At 37.0% G+C, this 21,662-nt stretch overlaps 6 protein-coding genes across 6 annotated transcripts; all 6 read right to left on the bottom strand.

Annotated features, from left to right (window-relative positions):
• Nucleotides 1–13,853: 13,853 nt before the first annotated feature.
• SNOG_14618 (hypothetical protein) lies at nucleotides 13,854–14,529 on the bottom strand (the record flags this gene model as incomplete). The annotated part of the gene is made up of 4 exons (XM_001804748.1): nucleotides 13,854–13,925; nucleotides 13,980–14,198; nucleotides 14,254–14,306; nucleotides 14,358–14,529. 4 exons carry the CDS (start codon nucleotides 14,527–14,529, stop codon nucleotides 13,854–13,856), a joined length of 516 nt encoding a protein of 171 aa, XP_001804800.1.
• Nucleotides 14,530–14,726: 197 nt separating this feature from the next.
• Nucleotides 14,727–15,134, bottom strand: SNOG_14619 (hypothetical protein; the record flags this gene model as incomplete). The annotated part of the gene is made up of 3 exons (XM_001804749.1): nucleotides 14,727–14,797; nucleotides 14,900–15,012; nucleotides 15,100–15,134. 3 exons carry the CDS (start codon nucleotides 15,132–15,134, stop codon nucleotides 14,727–14,729), a joined length of 219 nt encoding a protein of 72 aa, XP_001804801.1.
• A 1,635-nt stretch (nucleotides 15,135–16,769) lies between these two features.
• On the bottom strand, nucleotides 16,770–17,678 carry SNOG_14620 (hypothetical protein; the record flags this gene model as incomplete). The annotated part of the gene is made up of 1 exon (XM_001804750.1): nucleotides 16,770–17,678. One exon carries the CDS (start codon nucleotides 17,676–17,678, stop codon nucleotides 16,770–16,772), a length of 909 nt encoding a protein of 302 aa, XP_001804802.1.
• A 997-nt stretch (nucleotides 17,679–18,675) lies between these two features.
• SNOG_14621 (hypothetical protein) lies at nucleotides 18,676–18,988 on the bottom strand (the record flags this gene model as incomplete). Its single annotated transcript, XM_001804751.1, has 2 exons — nucleotides 18,676–18,743; nucleotides 18,811–18,988. 2 exons carry the CDS (start codon nucleotides 18,986–18,988, stop codon nucleotides 18,676–18,678), a joined length of 246 nt encoding a protein of 81 aa, XP_001804803.1.
• A 7-nt stretch (nucleotides 18,989–18,995) lies between these two features.
• On the bottom strand, nucleotides 18,996–19,661 carry SNOG_14622 (hypothetical protein; the record flags this gene model as incomplete). The annotated part of the gene is made up of 1 exon (XM_001804752.1): nucleotides 18,996–19,661. One exon carries the CDS (start codon nucleotides 19,659–19,661, stop codon nucleotides 18,996–18,998), a length of 666 nt encoding a protein of 221 aa, XP_001804804.1.
• A 1,021-nt stretch (nucleotides 19,662–20,682) lies between these two features.
• SNOG_14623 (hypothetical protein) lies at nucleotides 20,683–21,606 on the bottom strand (the record flags this gene model as incomplete). Its single annotated transcript, XM_001804753.1, has 3 exons — nucleotides 20,683–21,096; nucleotides 21,136–21,331; nucleotides 21,371–21,606. 3 exons carry the CDS (start codon nucleotides 21,604–21,606, stop codon nucleotides 20,683–20,685), a joined length of 846 nt encoding a protein of 281 aa, XP_001804805.1.
• Between the last annotated feature and the right edge of the window lie 56 nt (nucleotides 21,607–21,662).

Below are 21,662 nucleotides of genomic sequence, written 5' to 3' on the forward strand. Positions count from 1 at the left end.
CTTTCTTTGCACTAGACTTGCCTAAAAACTTTTATAAAAAAGAGTACTAATCTAAATACTAAGCTCTATATAATCTAGACTTACCTAGAAACTTATTCTATGTACTAAAGTAGCATCGCTATATACCTCGCTTATAGTAGTTATTAAGGCGCAGTATAGTTATCTACGCACTAAAGTAGCATTAATATATGCTTCGCTTATAGTAGTAATTTAGCGCTGTAGTAGCATTAGTACTTAGCTTTAAAATTAGTTTATTCTAATAGAGTATTATAGAGAGAGGTAAAGGATACCTAAGCGTCTTAAAAGAGAAAGAGAGAGTTTCTAAGGTATTTTCCTTTATCTAGTCTACAGCTAGCATACAAATAAGCGCAAGCTTAGAGGAATTAGAGAGCTTTAAGCTAACTTCTTACATATACTCTTATATAGATTTAACTATTAGCCTCTCTAGTAAGTTTACTATAGCGATAGTAGGTAGAGATAAAATCTAGTCTGCTATTCTAGCACTAAGTCTGCTTTAGCAGTAATTAGTATCTTATAAGCTATTAACTACCTAGTTAGCAGGCAGAAGCAAATTTAGTAGTCCTTAGCCTATTAGTAGTAGATTAATCCTACGCTGCTTTATAGACTTAGTCTACTAGCACTAGAAACAAGCGTTTAGCATCTTCTACTAAGCAGTTCTATTAGTAATTATCCTTAGTCTTATAATATTAAGAGAAGTTTAACGCTGTTATAGCAGAGATAGTACTAAGAGTTAGTAGGTTTCTCTAACTGCAGCGCGCAGAAGTTAATTTATAATTCTTTATAGAATATATGTTAGCTACTGCAGTAACGCAGAAGAGAAATTAAACGCAGAGATAGCTAGAGTTCTTCTTAGCTATATTCTCTATTATTATGTTTATAAAACTGCGAGTAGCTATAACCTATACTGCATTTTAATTCTTTAAATAGACTTATATATGCTCTATTACTAATAATTCTCTAGCTAGCCTTCTAAGGTATAGGTTTAGGTAGTTTAATAGGTAATTTAAGCAAAGTACCTCTACTTAGGCTTAAGACATATCTAAGAAAGGCAGAAACTATTAGATATAATACTCTCTAAATCTAGCTTTATACTTTTTATTAGGTAGATAATAGGCTAGCAATTAAGCTTAACTAAGTTTAGAAGTATATAGAGACTTTGTTAGCTTAGCCTAATTATAGAGAGTACTATTCTAGTACTCTCTATAATAGCTCTAATTACGCTAGAAATGCCTTATGCAACGCTCCTCTTAGTCTTTATTATAAGCTGCAGCACTATAATAGATAGAGTTTTAAATAAATTTTATCTAGTTAGTAGTTATCTAATAGCGACTAGATAACTATTATACTAGATAAGAAACTAGGCTTATTACTACAGCAGTGTAAACTAGATATTCTAATTCTAAAAACAGTAACGCGCTAAAGTAGAAATAGGTTAATAATAAGCACTTCTGTGCTACTAGCTATTAAGCTATCTATTTTTATAAATATTTGCTATTTAATTATCTTTTACGCATATATATTGTTTTTACTTTTAGCTATCTTACTATATCTCTCTTATATAGAGTATAGAAACTACAAACCTACCTATCTATACTACTTATTACTAGCATTATATTATAAACTAGATGCTAGCTCTATTATAACAACTATAATTACTATTCTTTGCGAAGCTTATATAAACTATAGGCTGTAAAGTAAATCTTAATATAGAATAGTCTATATATTAGATTACCTATTCTATAAAGATATTCTAGCACTGTTTCTAGCTATCTGTCTTGCATAGGTAGTTATTACTATAGCTCTTTATCTATAATCTTATTATTTATACTCTAGTATAATATATAGATTATTTAGCTTTAAGTAACTATAGAGATAAAACTTAGAAGCAAAACATAGTCTATTTAAGCGCTTTAGCTACTTTTAAGCTCTGCTTAGCGTAAGGCCTATCTTTTCTTTATATAAGACTTACCTTTTTCTAGTAATAGTAATCTTTAGATAATAATAATACTTATAAGCTCTAAGCTTATTACTTACTACTTCTATATTAAAACTTATTAAGCTTTGCTTAGCGTAGAGTTTGTTATTTTATAGTATCTAACATTCTCTCTAAGTAGCCTTCTCTAGTATACTTAAGTCTAGGCTATAACCTTCCTGCTCTAATACTGCAGTACTATGCTAATAAAGACTGCTATCTTATTGCTTATTAGCTTACTCTAAATTCTATAGCTATGCTTTTAGCTTATCTAAGCGCAGTATTCTATAATATCTAAGATATTCTCTGCTTTATAACGTTTAAACTTAACCTACTATAGGACTTTATTACTCTATAGCAGTATATAAGAAGCTGCAATAATTAAGATAAGAATATATAGCTATTAGCAAGAAAGGCTACTATTAGTACTAGTAGCGCAGAGGTACTAGCTTAGCTTATACTACTAGCATATATAAGTATTAGAGATATATTATATATTATAGCGAATTACTCTGCATATATTACAGAAGTTGCTAGCGCTCTCTCTGCTAGCAGTGCAAAGCAGCTCTGTATAGAGATATAGTAGCTACAGATTATTTCTCTATTTAGCAATATTATAAGCTAGATAGCTCCTAGCTATCTCTTCTAAAAAGAACTAAATAACTCTCTCCTCTTAGGCATCTTTCTGCTAGAAGGAATGCTACTTAGTAATACTCTTACTATAGTAGTTGCATCTTACAGTATTAATTATAGTGCAATTAGTAGCTTAGCTATTAAGATACTCGCTTATAACTGCGCGCTAGTAAACTTCTGCCTAAGCCTAGATAAACTCCTGCATTACATCTTAATCTAAAGTTTTCTAGTCTTAATGCCTAGGTATTAGCTTTAGCGCTAGGTTCTTACTTCTAATAACTATTACTAAGTTAACTACTTCTCTAAACCTACCTCTTCTGCTAGACTTCTAGGCAAAATTAATTATTTTATATAGTTAGTTAAGATAAACAATGCATATAATACTAGAGAAATTAATATCTATACCTAATGCTAATGTTGCTATAATAAATCCTCTATGCTCTAGCTATAATGCTACGCGCTTAGATCTAGTTTTAGAATTAAGATTTCTATAGTAAAACCTATAGCCTAGCTCTTATACAACACGCTTATATAAGCTCTAGTATTAATAGTATATAATCTCTTTCTTACTCTTAAGCTATAGTAACTAGCGCTTATATAGGTTTATTATATACTTAATAAGCTTGCCTAGAGTATAAATATAAACTAGATAGCGAATATTTAGTCTTATAGTAGAAGCTTAGATATAGATAGGCATTTATATAAGCATAGCCTTACTTAATTTATGCTCTAAGCAAGGCAGTTACGTAGCTATAAGAAAGAGAAATAGGTATTAAAGTAAGCAAAGATTGCGCAGAGTTACTAGGCACTCCTAATAGTCGCTGCTTATAAATATAAGATAGTACTTATCTACTATAATCCTATATAAGATACTCTACTATATAAGTCTCTTAGCATATTTAATAAAGAGCTAGGTACTAGCAATATCAGCGCTTACTAACATAACTAGAGCTAATAGCTCTTCGCTACTTAACTATTCTAGATATAGTATGCTTGTAGCTATTAGGCGCTCCTTTATATTATTTAGCAACTCTTAGAAGAGTAGTACTATAACTAAAACTTCTAGATCCTTAAGGCAAGCTAGAGCTAGAAAAAGCAAGCTTTTGCTGCTACTAGTTAATAGTATAACTATAACTAGAGTTTAGCTACTAACTACTGCTTCTAATACTTATACTTACTTAGCAGATTTATACGCTAGATTAGGTTAATTAAGCGCTTTGCTTATTGCAGCTTTAATAGAGGTTTTGCTAACTAATGCCTAGCGCAAGCGCAGCTATTTTACTAAACGCTTAACTAAGCTAGTTAGTAGTTAAGAGTTTATATCTAGATGCTCTATGCTTTATAGCTAGTGCCTTAGAGTAGAATAGCTAGAGATAAGTAGCAGAGTTATGCTAACTTTTAACAGCTCTTAGCCTAAAGAGTTTCTAGTATAAGGCTCTAAGGATTCTAACCTAAGAAATTTATGCTAGTAGTTACTTAGAGCCTAGAAGAAGTGTATTAAGCGTAAGCTTAAGTTCTTTATTATATTTATTAATATACTATAGCTTTATAGTCTAATTCATTCTATATAGCTTACTTAGAGATTAATTCTACTCTCTAATTTAGTTTTCTCTAGTTCTTTAGGATCTTCTTAAGAGTTGCAATCGTGCGTACTATAGCAAAAGTCTTTTTTAATAAACTAGCGTCTAATTATAGAGATAGCATAGCAATATTTTAGCAACTTAAGCGTATATCTAAGATAAGTCCTAGTCTCTCTCTGCATAATATAAGTAAACTAATCTAGCTTCTAAGCTCTAGTGTTAGTTAACTAGAGGTAGTTGCTATAAGAGTTACCTAGAATAGTATAGCAAAGATATTTACGCAAAGAGCAGATATATACTAGGTAAAGAAGTAGTATCTACTTAACTGCTAAGAGTAGAAAGCGTAGAATAATCTTTAGTTAATCTTATTATAACTAAGTCTTATTATATTAGGTAATAAAGGCAACTTAGCTATTAATTATATAAATATTGCAGTCTTAAGCATAGTTATTACGCTACCTTACTAATGCAATCTTAGTTTCTCTTGCAGGTTAGCTACTAGTTATATATACTAATAGAAAGAGAAGCTCTAAAAAAGAGTTAATTTGCTTAATAAATTTACGAATAGCTAAATATATCTACATTCCTTAAGCTCGCATTTATTAGCTAGTAGAGCTAGTAAGAAGTTAGTTAAGAGTCTATTTAAAGCTATTACTAAGATTATTTACTTTATTAGTAAGAAAGAAGTACTCTCTAACTTCGCAGCGAACATTATTCTAAATAGTTATAATAGAGAGACTAAAGCAGTTTGCTATAAGAGGAATAAACATAAGGTCTTTCTAGAGATTATTTTGTCTAGCCTCTACTAGACCTAATACTATACTCTTAAAACGCTTAATAATAAGAAGCTAGCTATAAAAATAGAGGATAGTATAATCTTAAAACTATAGAGTATTAGCCTTATTACTTTTATTAAATGCAATATATTTAGCATAGGCTAAGAGGCTAATTATAATACTAAACAGGCTATATAAACTATTAATAAGGTAATTCTTGCGTTGTTAGTAAAAGAATTCTCGCTCTATCTAGCCTTATTACTTCTAGGTAGCAGATAGTAGAATAGCTTCTACTATAATTACTCTAAGATAGTATACTATGCCTGCTAGTATACCTAAATAATCTTTAGCGCGCTGCAATTAGTAGGTATATAAGTTAATGCCTAAAATAGCTAGAAAATAAATAAGCTTACTAGAAAACTAGTTGCTACTAATATGCTAGAAAATAAAAGCTCCTAGTAGCTTAATAAGCTTCTAAATTTAAGTGCTCTTATTATTAAGATTTAGAAATTAAACAAAGCTTATTGCAAGCTCTAGTTAATTCTCTTGCTAGAGAAATAAGGCTATAGCATTATGCAGCAAATGTTAACGTATTATTAGCTAAGTTAAAGTATTTATACTTAAATTAGAGCTAGAGAAAGAGCTTAGTAGGTTCTGTATAGTAGCTATAGGTATTTAAGTATTACTAGTAATTTCTTTCTTATAGATTACCTATGCAACTCTAAGGCAGTAGCAGGTAAAGCGCTTTAGATATCTAGTATAATACTATTAAGATGCTTTATTCTAAAGGCGTTCTATAAGCTAGGTCTTAATTTCTATCTTCTTAGAGCTTCTTAACTAGCAGCAGGTCTCTAGAGGTAAGGTAGAAAGACTAGCTACTCTCTGCTCTATAGCTAAGTCTACTACTCTAACTACCTATTATAATAAAGTATTATAGCGATTAGGTAGCTAGCTTACCTAGTAAAGTTATTTTAGGTTATATTTTCTAAGGTGTTCTTACTAGCTATTTCTAGTAAACTAGCTAGTTTAATCTATTCTAAGAATAATAGCTTTAGCAATATTATATGCATTAAGTTATTATTACTAAGCATTCTAGTATTTAGCTAAGATAGTAGTTGTCTTAGAATTTAAGAATACGTTTTTAATAGTCTCTATATAATTAGAGTCTAGAGTGCCTAAACTAGGTATTACTATAGTAAAATAGCGCTAATAGCTACTAGTTCTAAAGAGCGTCTAGACTTTTACTCTCTGCTAATGCTCTCTTGCTACTAGTAAGCTTTGCTATTAGTGCTCTTTATTATAGTATTAGGCTATAGTTCTTTAGTTAGTACTAATATAGCTACAGCGCTGCTCTTTATATTGCTATGCATAAATTAGATCTTCTAGAAGCGTAATTAGTTCTCTACTATAAGTAGAGTAGGTAATATTGCAAGGACTTATAATCTATAATACTAGCAGTTCTAAGAAGCCTTTCTCTCTACTAACTTAGTTGCAGATCTTAGATAATACTAAATAACTGCAGTTTAGATAAGCTTTCTAGTTTCTTATGCCTCTATGCTAAGTGCAAATAATTATGCTAAATTTAGAGAGATAGTAAAGTAGCGCGCAAGCACTAGTAAATTATAGTAATAAGGTAGAGTCTTCTTAAGCCTACATAATTATATATAGTAATTATATAGGCAATAAAGAATTAGAATTAAATACTTAAAATATTATTAAATATAAGCTGTCTTAAGAAGAGAGTAAGTAATTAAGGATATTAGCTAGTATTAAATAAAGTAATAAGTATTGCAATTATAGCTAGAGCTTACTAAGCTAAGAAGCAGAGTATTAGCACGTTAGCGCTAGCAGGCCTAGAGTAGCAGCTTAAGTTTTAAAGTTCCTTACTAAAGCAAACTCTCTAACTTTAAATGCCTGCATCACAACGAATTTTAATGCTATGAATAAACTGTTTAGAGATCTAGATTCTCCTTGTAAAACTGCACAAAATAGCTTCTTAGAAATATATTATTTCCCTCTAGAAGGTCATTTATTTCTACGTTGCATTCCTATAATATAGCGCCTTGCTAAGGCCTATTCTAATTAGCTAAGCTCTGCATTCTCACTAGAAATGCAGGTAGACTTAAGAATAGGCAAAATTAATTATTCTATATAGTTAGTTAAGATAAATAATGCATATAATACTAGAGAAATTAATACTTATACCTAATGCTAATATTACTATAATAAATCCTCTATGCTCTAGCTATAATGCTATGCGCTTAGATCTAGTTTTAGAATTAAGATTTCTATAGTAAAACCTATAGCCTAGCTCTTATACAACACGCTTATATAAGCTCTAGTATTAATAGTATATAATCTCTTTCTTACTCTTAAGCTATAGTAACTAGCGCTTATATAGGTTTATTATATACTTAATAAGCTTGCCTAGAGTATAAATATAAACTAGATAGCGAATATTTAGTCTTATAGTAGAAGCTTAGATATAGATAGGCATTTATATAAGCATAGCCTTACTTAATTTATGCTCTAAGCAAGGCAGTTACGTAGCTATAAGAAAGAGAAATAGGTATTAAAGTAAGCAAAGATTGCGCAGAGTTACTAGGCACTCCTAATAGTCGCTGCTTATAAATATAAGATAGTACTTATCTACTATAATCCTATATAAGATACTCTACTATATAAGTCTCTTAGCATATTTAATAAAGAGCTAGGTACTAGCAATATCAGCGCTTACTAACATAACTAGAGCTAATAGCTCTTCGCTACTTAACTATTCTAGATATAGTATGCTTGTAGCTATTAGGCGCTCCTTTATATTATTTAGCAACTCTTAGAAGAGTAGTACTATAACTAAAACTTCTAGATCCTTAAGGCAAGCTAGAGCTAGAAAAAGCAAGCTTTTGCTGCTACTAGTTAATAGTATAACTATAACTAGAGTTTAGCTACTAACTACTGCTTCTAATACTTATACTTACTTAGCAGATTTATACGCTAGATTAGGTTAATTAAGCGCTTTGCTTATTGCAGCTTTAATAGAGGTTTTGCTAACTAATGGCCTAGCGCAAGCGCAGCTATTTTACTAAACGCTTAACTAAGCTAGTTAGTAGTTAAGAGTTTATATCTAGATGCTCTATGCTTTATAGCTAGTGCCTTAGAGTAGAATAGCTAGAGATAAGTAGCAGAGTTATGCTAACTTTTAACAGCTCTTAGCCTAAAGAGTTTCTAGTATAAGGCTCTAAGGATTCTAACCTAAGAAATTTATGCTAGTAGTTACTTAGAGCCTAGAAGAAGTGTATTAAGCGTAAGCTTAAGTTCTTTATTATATTTATTAATATACTATAGCTTTATAGTCTAATTCATTCTATATAGCTTACTTAGAGATTAATTCTACTCTCTAATTTAGTTTTCTCTAGTTCTTTAGAATCTTCTTAAGAGTTGCAATTATATATACTATAGCAAAAGTCTTTTCTAATAAACTAGCGTCTAATTATAGAGATAGTATAGTAATATTCTAGCAATCTAAGCATATATCTAAGATAAGTTCTAGTCTCTCTCTGCATAATATAAGTAAACTAATCTAGCTTCTAAGCTCTAGTATTAGTTAACTAGAGGTAGTTGCTATAAGAGTTACCTAAAATAGTACAGCAAAGATATTTGCGCAAAGAGCAGATATATACTAAGTAAAGAAGTAGTATCTATCTAACTGCTAAGAGTAGAAAGCGTAGGATAATCTTTAGTTAATTCTATTATAACTAAGTCTTATTATATTAGATAATAAAGGTAACTTAGCTATTAATTACGTAAATATTATAGTCTTAAGCATAGTTATTACGCTATCTTACTAATATAATCTTAGTTTCTCTTATAAGTTAGCTACTAGTTATATATACTAATAGAAAGAGAAGCTCTAAAAAAGAGTTAATTCGCTTAATAAATTTGCAAATAGCTAAGTATATCTATATCTCTTAAGCTTATATTTATTAGCTAGTAGAGCTAGTAAGAAGTTAGTTAAGAGTCTATTTAAAGCTATTACTAAGATTATTTGCTTTATTAGTAAGAAAGAAGTACTCTCTAACTTTGCAGCAAATATTATCCTAAATAGTTATAATAGAGAGACTAAAGTAGTTTACTGCAAGAGAAATAAATATAAGATCTTTCTAGAGATTATTTTATCTAGCCTCTATCTTAGACCTAATACTATGCTCTTAAAACGCTTAATAATAAGAGGCTAGCTATAAAAATAGAGAATAGTATAATCTTAAGACTATAGAGTATTAGCCTTATTACTTTTATTAAATATAATATATTTAGCATAAGCTAAGAGGCTAATTATAATACTAAATAGGCTATATAAACTATTAATAAGGTAATTCTTACGTTATTAGTAAAAGAATTCTTGCTCTATCTAGCCTTATTACTTCTAGATAGCAGATAGTAGAATAGCTTCTACTATAATTACTCTAAGGCAGTATACTATACTTACTAGTATACCTAAATAATCTTTAGCGCGCTGCAATTAGTAGGTATATAAGTTAATACCTAAGATAGCTAGAAAATAAATAAGCCTACTAGACCAAACTAGTTGCTGCTAATATGCTAGAAAATAAAAGCTTCTAGTAGCTTAATAAGCTTCTAAATTTAAGTGCTCTTATTATTAAGATTTAGAGATTAAATAAAGCTTATTATAAGCTCTAGTTAATTCTCTTACTAAGAAAATAAAGCTATAGCGTTATGCAGTAGATATTAATATATTATTAGCTAAGTTAAAGTATTTATACTTAAATTAGAGCTAGAGAAAGAGCTTAGTAGGTTCTATATAGCAGCTATAGGCATTTAAGTATTACTAGTAATTTCTTTCTTATAGATTATCTATATAACTCTAAGGTAGTAGCAGGTAAAGCGCTTTAGATATCTAGTATAATGCTATTAGAATACCTTATTCTAAAGGCATTCTATAGGCTAGGTCTTAATCTCTATCTTCTTAGAGCTTCTTAACTAGCAGTAGGTCTCTAGAGGTAAGGTAGAAAGACTAGCTACTCTCTGCTCTATAGCTAAGTCTACTACTCTAACTACCTATTATAATAAAGTATTATAGCGATTAGGTAGCTAGCTTACCTAGTAAAGTTATTTTAGGTTATATTTTCTAAGGTGTTCTTACTAGCTATTCCTAGTAAACTAGCTAGTTTAATCTATTCTAAGAATAATAGCTTTAGCAATATTATACGTATTAAGTTATTATTACTAAGCATTCTAGTATTTAGCTAAGATAGTAGTTGTCTTAGAATTTAAGAATACGTTTTTAATAGTCTCTATATAATTAGAGTCTAGAGTGCCTAAACTAGGTATTACTATAGTAAAATAGCGCTAATAGCTACTAGTTCTAAAGAGCGTCTAGACTTTTACTCTCTGCTAATGCTCTCTTGCTACTAGTAAGCTTTGCTATTAGTGCTCTTTATTATAGTATTAGGCTATAGTTCTTTAGTTAGTACTAATATAGCTATAGCGCTGCTCTTTATATTACTATGCATAAATTAAGTCTCTTAGAAGTATAATTAGTTCTCTACTATAAGTAAAGTAGGTAATATTATAAGGACTTATAATCTATAATACTAGCAGTTCTAAGAAGCCTTTCTCTCTGCTAACTTAGTTATAGATCTTAGGTAGTACTAAATAACTGCAGTTTAGATAGACTTTCTAGTTTCTTATGCCTTTATACTAGATATAAATAATTATGCTAAATTTAGAGAAGTAGTAAAGTAGCGCGTAAGCGCTAGTAAATTATAGTAATAAGGTAGAGTCTTCTTAAGCCTGCATAATTATATATAGTAATTATATAGGCAATAAAGAATTAGAATTAAATACTTAAAATATTATTAAATATAAGCTGTCTTAAGAAGAGAGTAAGTAATTAAGAATATTAGCTAGTGTTAAATAAAGTAATAGATATTATAATTATAGCTAGAGCTTACTAAGCTAAGAAGCAGAGTATTAGCACGTTAGCGCTAGCAGGCCTAGAGTAGTAGCTTAAGTTTTAAAGTTTCTTACTAAAGTAAACTCTCTAACTTTAAATGCCTACATTATAACGAATTTTAATGCTATTATAATTCTAAGTGCAGATCTAAGCTTAGCACACCTTTCTATAGAATATAGCCTCTTAGAAATATATTATTTCTCTCTAGAAGGTTATTTATTTCTATAACGTATTTCTATAACATAGCGCCTTACTAAGGCCTATTCTAATTAGCTAAGCTCTACATTTCTACTAGAAATGCAGGTAGACTTAAGAGCAGAGATAGTAGCTACGTAAGCATAAGTAGAAGTTTCTTAAATAGTTATAGAAGCTAGTAAGCATTAAGTAGATAGTAATAATTCTAAGAGTAATATATTTAATATAGCTACTTTTTTGCAAGTATCTACTACTATAGGCGCTAAGCAAAGCAGCTTATTAGCAGTATATCTATAAGATATTAGATTATAGAGTTTTTAATATTTAATAATATATTTTATAACTAAAGTATATATCTAACTAAGTTACGTACTTTATCTTACTAAAATGCCTGCATAGTAGTAATGCATAATATCTTAATAATGCTAGGCTTAAAATTCCTATACTAAAGCAGATATATAGATTACTATTCTTAATATATAAAATTAGTAAATTTAGAGTATTAGATGCGCTATAGCTATCTATAACGTCTCTAAAATAACTATCTAAGACTATTATAATAGAAAGCGTTCTTAATATAACTATAAACTAAATATAAAGTATCTAACGAAACTAGAAGAGAAGATAATTATAGAGTATATACTTAAGTATTCTATACGTAGTCTGCTTATCTTAAAGGCTAATATATAAGATATAGCTAATAGACTACTTAGAGAGCGCGCTAGTAAGCTTATTAGTAAGAACTAGGTTAATAACTTTATTAAGTATACTTCTAAGCTATATAAGCGCTAGAGCTATCTATATAATTACTAGTAAGCTGCTTATAAGAACTTAGCAGTTATCTAGCCTTAGTTTATACTAGTTTAAGATATAAAGAAGAAGTATAGAGTTATAGATAAGAATATATATAACTTTAATAAGTCTAGCTTCTTAATAGGTAAGATATTCTCTTAGCTTATAGTAATAAGTTTAGAGAAGCCTAGAAAGGCAAAGAAGCTCTAGCTTAGTAATTATAAGTAGATTATACTAGTATAAGGCATTAGCGTAATAGAGAAAGTAATTCTACTCTTTCTTATCTTTATAGGTAAAGTTCTTATTTTAAACTAGTTCTATAACCTTCTATATAACTAGGTTATCTAAGTTAGCTCTACTAGCTAGATAAATAATAATCTAGCACTTACTTAGCTTAAATACTTTAACTCTTATATACGTTCTATTAGAGTATATAAGCTATTTATTATTAATAGCTATAAGAGCTATTACGTAGTAGAATTCTAGAAATGCTATAAGAAGAAGAAGATTATTACTCTCTATATACCTATGCACTTATTATACCTTTTATAGCTACTTAATATTATATATTTCTTGCTATTAAAGCGTATATATAGTAATAGTATCTTAGCCTTAGTATATAGTTGCATCTACTATATTAATAAAGAAACTTTTCTACTAACCTTTAAAGCTACTTTTAAGAAGATATTTATAGTAGAGAACGTTTATGCAGAGTTTTAAGGCGCTAGACTAGTTCTATATAGCTTAGAGATAGTATTATTAAAGCTTAACGTATACCTCTATACTCTACTATTAATAACTATTAAGAATAGTACTTAGCAGATAAAGATACTATATAATGCTTATAAGATAGAGGCGTAGAGTACACTTATTTAATAGAGAGTATAAAACTATATAAGTTCTATAGTAAGATTAATAGATAAAAAGATTACGTAGCTAACTAAAGGCGCTTAGTAGATAGCGCATAATATAGTATTAGTATAAGAAGAAATAATCTACTTTTAAGATACTATAGAAGTAATAATAAAGTATAAGGCGCATAAATAATAATATATATAAGTAGAGAAGATCTTAATAGTTAGTAAGATATTAGACTTAATTACTATAATAGTAGAGAACTATTATAATAATAGTAATAGACTATTAAAGAGAGTACGCGTAGAGAGATGCTACAGCACTTATAGTAAGACTAGATATAATGCCTATATCTATAAAGTAGAGATAGAGGATATAGAAGATAGCGACGCTTCTAATAAATAATATATTTATATTTATAGTATATAAATTTATTATAGTGTTACGCTACGTTGCTGCGCAGACATTTTAGTAGAGTAAAGTACGTAACTTAGTTAGATATGCGCTTTAGTTATAAAATACGTTATAGAGACTTATATATAGAAGAATTGCTTAATATAAGTAGAAGGAGCTATTGCTGTATTACGATAGTAAGATTAACTAGAGTATAAAATATAGTTATAAAATATAGTTTACAAAATTAGTAGCTAAAGCTAACTCTACGTAGTTTATAGAATAAAGCCTATTCTAATCTTTATTCTATCGCCTATTAAAGATAGGCTCTTCTTAATATATTCTATTAGCTAGAAACTAGATACTATAACTCTAGTAGCTAATAGAAATAGCATTTTATAATAAAGTTACTATATTAAGTTAATAAATTATAATAAGAAAGTTATAGGTTTTAGAGAGTAGATAAAGCAGGTTTTAGAAGTAAGAATTTTCTTATAAAAAGTAAGAAACTCTAACGCTAAGCAAGTTTCAGCGAAAATTAGGCCTAAAATCTTATCTTATATTAGGTAGGTTTAATAATTTAAGGCATTGCTATTGTATTCGGCTTTCTCTGCAATTGCTAGTTCTATCTACACGTCTGCTAGCTACTTAATGGTTCTATATTAGTAGTTCCTGTTCACGCCTCCAACAATTAGGTTTCCGTTTCCATTCGCTGCCTGGAACCCAGCGACCGTCTATATCCACGTCGTTAGTCATTAAGATATAAGCCCTCTGCATCTTAAACATACCTGGTCCGAACGAGTACAGCCGTTGATGACTTGAAGAAGGCCTCCTGCTACATCAGAGCAAGCACTGCTCTGAGCGTTGCTGTTAAGGCCTTGTCCAGTCGCTTTGCCATTTCCGGCGGTGCAAAACGTAATAAGCACGCTGTTGCCGGGAACCTGGCATGCGCGACCACCAAGGTTCCTGAGGTAGTTGTAGCACGCAATGACGTCGTTGACAGGTCCCTATCAGATTGAAAGATCAGCAAATCGTAAGGTGCGTGGGTCGAAAGGGACGTACGTATGCGCGGTTGTTTGGGCCGCACTTGAGGTCAAATTGAGCGGAGAATTCGGCTGTAGCCCGTTAGATCGTGCCCAAGAAGCCAGAAGATGGTTCAAGCATACCACCTGGCACTGGGGTTTCATAGAGCTGAGCGGTGGTCAAGCCCAGCGAGGCGAGAGATGGTAGCCCCGGGCCGGGAATGACTTCAGGGTGTGCTTTGCGCTGCTCGAGGAGAGGGCTCGCGGAGACAGCGGTAGCGAAGAGCATAGAGGTAGCGATGGAAGAGAAGTACATCTTGGAGACTGTTGGAGCGGTGCGAGGGCTGGAGTGGTGCAGAGAAAGAGTGAAGTGTGCAGTGATACAAGAAAGTAGGTCGGCTTCACACACCCTTTTATACCTCATTCCCTACGCGCCCTTCTCCTACGTGCTTCCGAAGGATGGGTTCTCGTCCACACATGAAGCCTTGCACTAACGAGTTCGCAGGTCCAACCCTAACTGCGAATCCGCGCTGACCGAGCAAGACGTCGCTGTGTAGATGGGCGCCTGAATAGATCTGGGGGCCCTAGAGTTGAGTCGTAGTCTAGATTGGCATCAACGTGGTGTAGTGTGAGAGTTAGCTGAGGTCCAAGACCTTAGCGTATACCTCGACTGTAGTACTACCTACACTGTACCGTTAATGGAAGGTCAATGTTCCCTCGCGCGACAAATCGAGGATTGGCATGATCCTCCTGATTCGATATGGTATGGTCTTTTTCGGGCACGCGTTGTGTTATTGCCCTACACGGGCCGTAGCGCTGTCCAATTGAGGATCATGGAACCCGTGGATACCGGGCATCATGGATGCTCCGCGGAATATTCTGTTACCTGTTCTTGGTGACGACCTGCGGATTCTGCGTCATGTTCTAAATATTTGCCTCTACATGTTGCGTCTGGTCTCGATATCTCAATATTCTAGTTCCCTGCACGTATGCGCAGAAAGGTGAAGGTACTTCGTAGGCAGTGCGGAATCCCGTAGGCTCTGTGGCTCCTTGGGCCGCGGCTTCCTGCCGGGCGCCTTGCGTTGTTTGAGTTGGTGGCGCGACGGTTAGCTCCCGCCCGACCCGGTTAATGACCGCGGAAAGAAATACTGCTCCCATAGAGGCAGTAAACCTCTTTTGGATCGTAAAAAATGTTGGTTCTTCAATTGCCTCAAGACGGATTGGTCAATTTGGAAGCTTGCAGCCGACGTGCATTTGTGAATGGTGCCTGCCAACGGATATGTCGAACAGACAACAACGCCCAAGCTTTCACGTTCCTGCTTCACATTGACCATCGATCACGACTCACCGCCATCTTGGAATAAGCTCCCAAGCATCGAGCTAAGATCAGTCAGGAAGTATGCTCGAGCCGTTGCTGTATTTCGTCCGACCTCATTCGCACACTTATCTTTGCTGTTGACGTTGAGCTATTCCAGCCTTGCGCGTTGGCTAGATGTGCCGCCGCCTCGAAGTAAAGTAGCGCATGCATACGATGCAAGGATCCTGAAAGTTGCACTCAAACAAGACGGCATGTCGAGTAGCTCGGGGCGAAGAGACGCATGAAGGGTGGACGTTGGCACTTACCCCAATTTGAACCGCAAACTGCGATGAAGCTTGCCCGTGGACTATTGGCAGATCTGCAACCTTCAAAGGGCAAAAATCATGCCAATGTGGTTTTAATGCAACAGACGAGCGTTAGTTCGTGATGGTTCTCTTTCGCACGACAGTTGCCTCCTGCATTACGATATCATTTATGATTCTCCATCATTCCTCTGCATATTATCTGCGCATTCTTCTGCAATATTCCTCGCAGACTTCACTAATATAAGTGCTGTCATCATCACCACCGCAGTTCAAAGCACTGTTTCAACCAACTCGTACCGGCAGTCATAATCCTAGTCCAATTTGCCCTAAGTCTGATACATGCGCTCCATAGTAAGCTAGAGCTATAGGCAGCAAAAGCTACCTCGTCGCTCACTACTCTGATGCTGATGTGCTCGCGTTCACAATTGCGTGTTACCGGCCAGTTTGCTTCGTCTACGAGCTCATAGTGCGCTTCAGCATCGCGTAAATGTATTTCCCCACACAGTGCGAACTTGTACGTCTATCGCGTTCCAGAGCCAGCTTTACCGAGTCGATCAGACCTGTTTCCTAACAATGGTTCCACAGGCTTCCTACTCGTGTTACCAAATTCAGTCTAATCTTCGCGACACTGCGGTAAGCCTCTGGGTACGTTATCACAGCCAGGCAGCTTTTGCACCTTGAAGATGAAGTCAGCAAACTTATCATTACGTTCTATGGATTGGTCGACAGCCTCTTTGAGCATACGCCATAGCACCTTACAGTGAGTAATCAAACAAGTATGCGCCACTTCAGCGGTCTGCAAAATGTGTGAGTCTGTGCCTCACGAGAGCGCTGTCGACCCGAGAGGAAGCTTGTGGCAGAAGTCCGCACTCGAAGTGAGAAACTTCATTTACAACCACTCACCCACAATGCCCTGAACCAATGGAATGTTAACTAACCTCTTCCAAGTACGCGACCAAATGCAAGCGGCAGCCCAAACTTTAACCACGTGAAAGGCTGCAAGATCCTGACCGTCGGCACTACTACATTCGCCCTGATTACCGCATCAGACGTGCGCCGCCCTACCGACCGTCCCACGAATGCCGCAATTGCTTCCCTCAGAATCCCGACCACCTCATCCGGGAGGCTCAAAAACGGCGAATGACTAGTCCGCATTTCCCTATGCTCGACCGCACCGCCCATCTCCCTCGCCATGCCAACCTGCATGCGCTGCAAAAGCACCGGCAACCCACGATCCTCCAAAGTCCCTATGTACCAAGCCGGTACATCCAACCAGCCTGAATATGTATGTCCGCCACCTTCAAAAAGCGCTTTGAGACTTTGCGGCGTGAGTTGCGAGACCCAGTAGTTCGCCTCGTCAGCGGGCAGATCGTGGTAGAAGACTTCACGGGGCGATTTGACGATTTCAGCGAATCCAGTGGATTTGTTGACGCGCCATTGAGGAGGTGGGATGCCGAAGAGCGGGTCCATGAACGAGAGGCCTGTCAAAGCGAAGCCAGACGCGATGAGCACGATGCCCATCACGTATCCTGATGATTTGTGCTCCGAGTCCTGGGCGTGAAGTCGTGTGAAGCCTTTCACGGCACTGCTGCCGACTATTCCACCGTACGAGTGCGCGATGATGACGACGTTGTGGCCTTGTGTGATTTCGCTGACTATCGCATTTTGCGCGGCGTCCAGATCATCTTTGAATGTTGCGCCAGGATCTCCTTTCGTTGACGGCAGCGTTATGGATATACACTTGATCTGATACTTGTCTTGCAGCAGTTCGATAATCTTGTTGTAGCATGTTGGCTGATGCCATGCGCCAGGCACGAAGATTAAAGTCGGGAGATCAGCCATCTCATCGGCACTCCGTAGCTTGTGTATCCGGTAGCGCAGAGTAGGAGCAACGAGCGGTTGTGGGATATTCGGCGTAGAGCTGAGGATCTTTTTTCGAATTCAGCCGCACTCCCCGCACTTTACGATAAGATAGCATGCAGGTCACCGTCAGCAACTTGTCCAACGTAGAGCGCGTGACAGCGCTGCTTTAAGATGCTTACAAACAGTATCTACTCTACGGAAAGTACTGATTAGAAAAATTGTAACAAGGTACACAACGAGCTCACGACAAAGGTGGGCTAAAAAGGGATAATCGATGTTAACCCCGAACTCCTATTCTCCTAAACATAAGGCTATAGCTGGCCTTCCACGTCATAATCATCATTCATGTAACGAACTGGTCCTAGACCTAAGGCTTTTTTAAACTTACGAACCCACGTTCTTCAAACAGACATATCGCGGCGCTGTATTAAACTCTATCCCGAATACGGCAGCTGCCAAGGCCCGCTGTTATATAATAGAACATATAGCGTTCAGATAACGCATGTTTCAATTCGAACTTTGCTCCCAATTTGCGCGAAGCATACCACCCACCGTAAGTTGGACTCTTAGGATGCCTAACTTCCACCCTTTCCCTCGTACACTGTTAGAGTTTCGTCAGAGTATACGGGAATCTGCGATGAAGCCTCAATAAGTGGCTGTTGGCTGTGAAATAAAGCTTTGCCCCCCTACGCAACCGCCACCTATCTTCTACGTCTACGCAGAAGCGCGGTCTCCATTCAAGAACACTACAACAAGTCATTCCCCCGAAGTATACGTAGTATAAAAGTTAGTATACGCAGTGCATAGGCTACAAAAAAGTCGAAATTAATCTAAAATTAATATTGCTAATGATAGAGTGCCTAAGCTAAGATTAGAATTAGAGAAACTATATAACCTAATGATTTTTCTCTACAACACTGATATGTTATAGAAATTAGGCTTAAGAAGCTACCATTTCTTTGCTTTTATATGCAATTTAAGCTATCTTTCTTATCTCCTTTGAGACCTTGCACTTCTGGTCCTTCTTTGCGCCACCGCGACACGCTGGACACGTCCGTCCATGTTGAATCAGGAAGAAATGCAACTTGAACTTCAGCTCCACCGGAATTACCGCATCCAAATGCAGTTGCGTCTTCTCGCGCGTCCGCCTCCTTTGGCCGCCACCCCCATAGCCCCGCAATCCGATACACGTGCGTGTCCACCGTGAACCTGTTCCTCTTCAAACACCAGCCCATGACCACAAATGCCGACTTGGGCCCAACGTACTTGTAGCTCATGAGTTCCTTCATCGCTTCCTCATCGCTCTCGTCCCAGCAAGTGATCGAGATTCCAGCGGCCGTACCGCGCTTTCACATCCTCCAGTATCGAGAATATGATCTTCGTCTTGCGGATGTGCAGCCCGTAACCGCAACGAATCGTATCTTGCAGTTTTTCGGGACCGCCGGAAAAGATTGCGTCGTATGCGAAGACGGAGCCATAGGTCGCTTTCATGCTGTTCATGGCGCGCTTCGCATTGCTCCAGCTCGTGGCTTGGCTGAGAACCGCGACCAGCATGGCGTCCAGCACGAAGGGGATCGTCTCGGGCGTATTCTCGTCGTTGAATTCGGCTTCGACGGCATCATTGTGAAGTTTATATAAGACGTCGTGGGCGATCTGACATTCTTCGGGGGTGGGGTGGCCGAAGTCGGGGTAGGGCGTTGAGGTTGCATTGGCGGACCAGGATTTCCACTTCTTGTCCGCTATGGCGTCGCTGCTCGCTGTGTTTTTTTTCACCTTGACTTCACTACTGCTCAAGTCTTCATTCGCGGGGTGTTTGACAACGTTCTTCTTTGTAACTTGGCTCGGTGCTTGACGCTTGCTGATCGTTTTCTCATCGACAGTAGATTGGGAATGCCTCCTCTTAGCCGCGTTACTTGTGACTTGCTTCGTCACCCTTGCGGCGGCTCTTGTTGATCGTGTCATCACCGGAGTTATCGCTGGAGTTGTAGTTGAGTGGTTATCTCGTCTCATGCTCCGGGGAACACGTGGTTCACGCGACTAGACTAATCTGAAGTACGCGCTTATGTCGTCATGCATTATGTACTAGTGGGAGTCTAGCGTAGTCAGCAAGTAGAGCCATTTCTCTTGTGTGCAGCTGCAAAGCGAGTGTCGAAAGACGGAGACATCGTGAGGTTTGCGACAGAGAAATAGTCCGCCTGCGCTTGTCAGCGTTTCAGGAAACTCCCAAGCTATCACGGCATTGTCGGACGAGCACTACGCGAGACGAAACAGCTTCTCTGCATTGATTACGACGTCACCGGCGGGCGGTGATTTTACAAACCTGCATGGATTAATTGATCAGCACCTCATCATATTAGAAAATAGACGTTGACAAACTGTTCAATATTGTGGCAACAAATTCAAGCAAATGCTATCTATACCGCCTGGTTCTCCCTGGAGATCCTTCGTCCAACTTTCAGCTATGGTAAGCAGACCATGCAGGCCGTGCTTTAGCAAATTGCTTGGAAAGAAGAGTCTCACCGAACGAACGCGCAACATATCGAACTCTATACTCCACTTATCAGATCAGGGGCTTGGCAGACTCCGCAACGAGTGGCGGCAACAATTCCATGCCGACCAGCTCTTGCGCCGATTCGAACGCCGGCTCAAGAGTATCCGCAAACCCAGTCCACCCCTGTCGTCGGGCCTTGTCCATGCTTGCAGTGGCCACGATCGAGAAGTAAATATCAAGCAGCTAGAAGTTTTCCTTCACTACATCTTCTTCGAAGGGATTGGTCGTAATGGCGCCTCCGGAACCTTCCATTATCTCTTTCCACGCGGTCTTGTTGCTCTACTTTTGCGCCCAGTCGAGCATCTTAAAGCTGGAGCTGGAGACAAGAGGAGGGCCGCACCGGAGAGGCGATTGCTCCCCGCCTTTTAGCTCTGTCTTCTGGAATTTGGAAGTGTCGTCCGTAGGGCCGACGGCACCTTTGTCCTTACCGTACTAGCGCGCAAGCTCAGCGAGGAATCGTCCATTCGTCATGGAATTGGAGTCGATGGAATTGTAAGCCTGATTCTCGCAGGCATCGTGCCGCACGGCCCATTCACTCAAGTAGCCAGTCAAGCGCGCTGTCGACATGGGGGTCGGGCCTTGCCAGGTTGTGAAGTCGCCAGGAACATATAGAGGCTCGTTCTTGTGGGTCTGTACTGCCGCGTAGACGCAGAAGAGATATCGTCCGCTCATCTGCGCTTTGATGGCTGAACCGATGACCCCAAATGGACGAATCATATTCCATGATGTCTGGAGGTGTCGCTTGCAATAGTCGGTTAGGCTATCCTCTTGAGGATAGTAGAAGTTAGACCCCAGGTGTCGTGGTTGAGGATCAGACTCGACACAAGGTTGCGGTGCTCGAGCGAGCTACATTCCGTAATTTTTGTCTCTAGTTTGCAGGAGGACGCGTTTCGGTGCAATTTTCGCGAGCTCAAGGGCTTGCAGGAAGGAGGCCAAGAGCCGGCTGTTAAGTTCCTCTAGCTTCTCCACATTAGACCATACGGCCTCATGGGCTCCAGTCTTTGGCTGCATGTAGGCATAGAAGAACACATAGGGGTCAGACTCTCGAACTGGAGCTAGGGCTTTCGCAATATCTTCTGCGCTGCCCGAGAAGTCGATAGGGAGATACTGGATACGCTACTGTTGCTCGCGAGAGAGAAGGTCTGTCAGCGCCTTGCTTGGAGGACTGCGAAACATGGCGTAAATCTTGGTCCATCGGGTCGGGGCATCGAGCAAGGCGCGAATTGTGTTCCATCCTGAGATTCCCGTGGCACCGGGGACGATTGCGGTGAGTCCAGAGACGGATGGGTAGGTCGGCAGGTTACGATAAGCACCAGCCTGACGAACAGAGAACGTGTCGTTGCTTTGGGGGACCATGATGGCTTGGTTGTTGGTAGATGCTAGAAATAAGCAATAACGAGAAGGTATGGTGA

Source organism: Parastagonospora nodorum (genome assembly GCF_000146915.1).
Source record: "Parastagonospora nodorum SN15 chromosome Unknown scaffold_33, whole genome shotgun sequence".
NCBI classification, from domain to species: domain Eukaryota; kingdom Fungi; phylum Ascomycota; class Dothideomycetes; order Pleosporales; family Phaeosphaeriaceae; genus Parastagonospora; species Parastagonospora nodorum.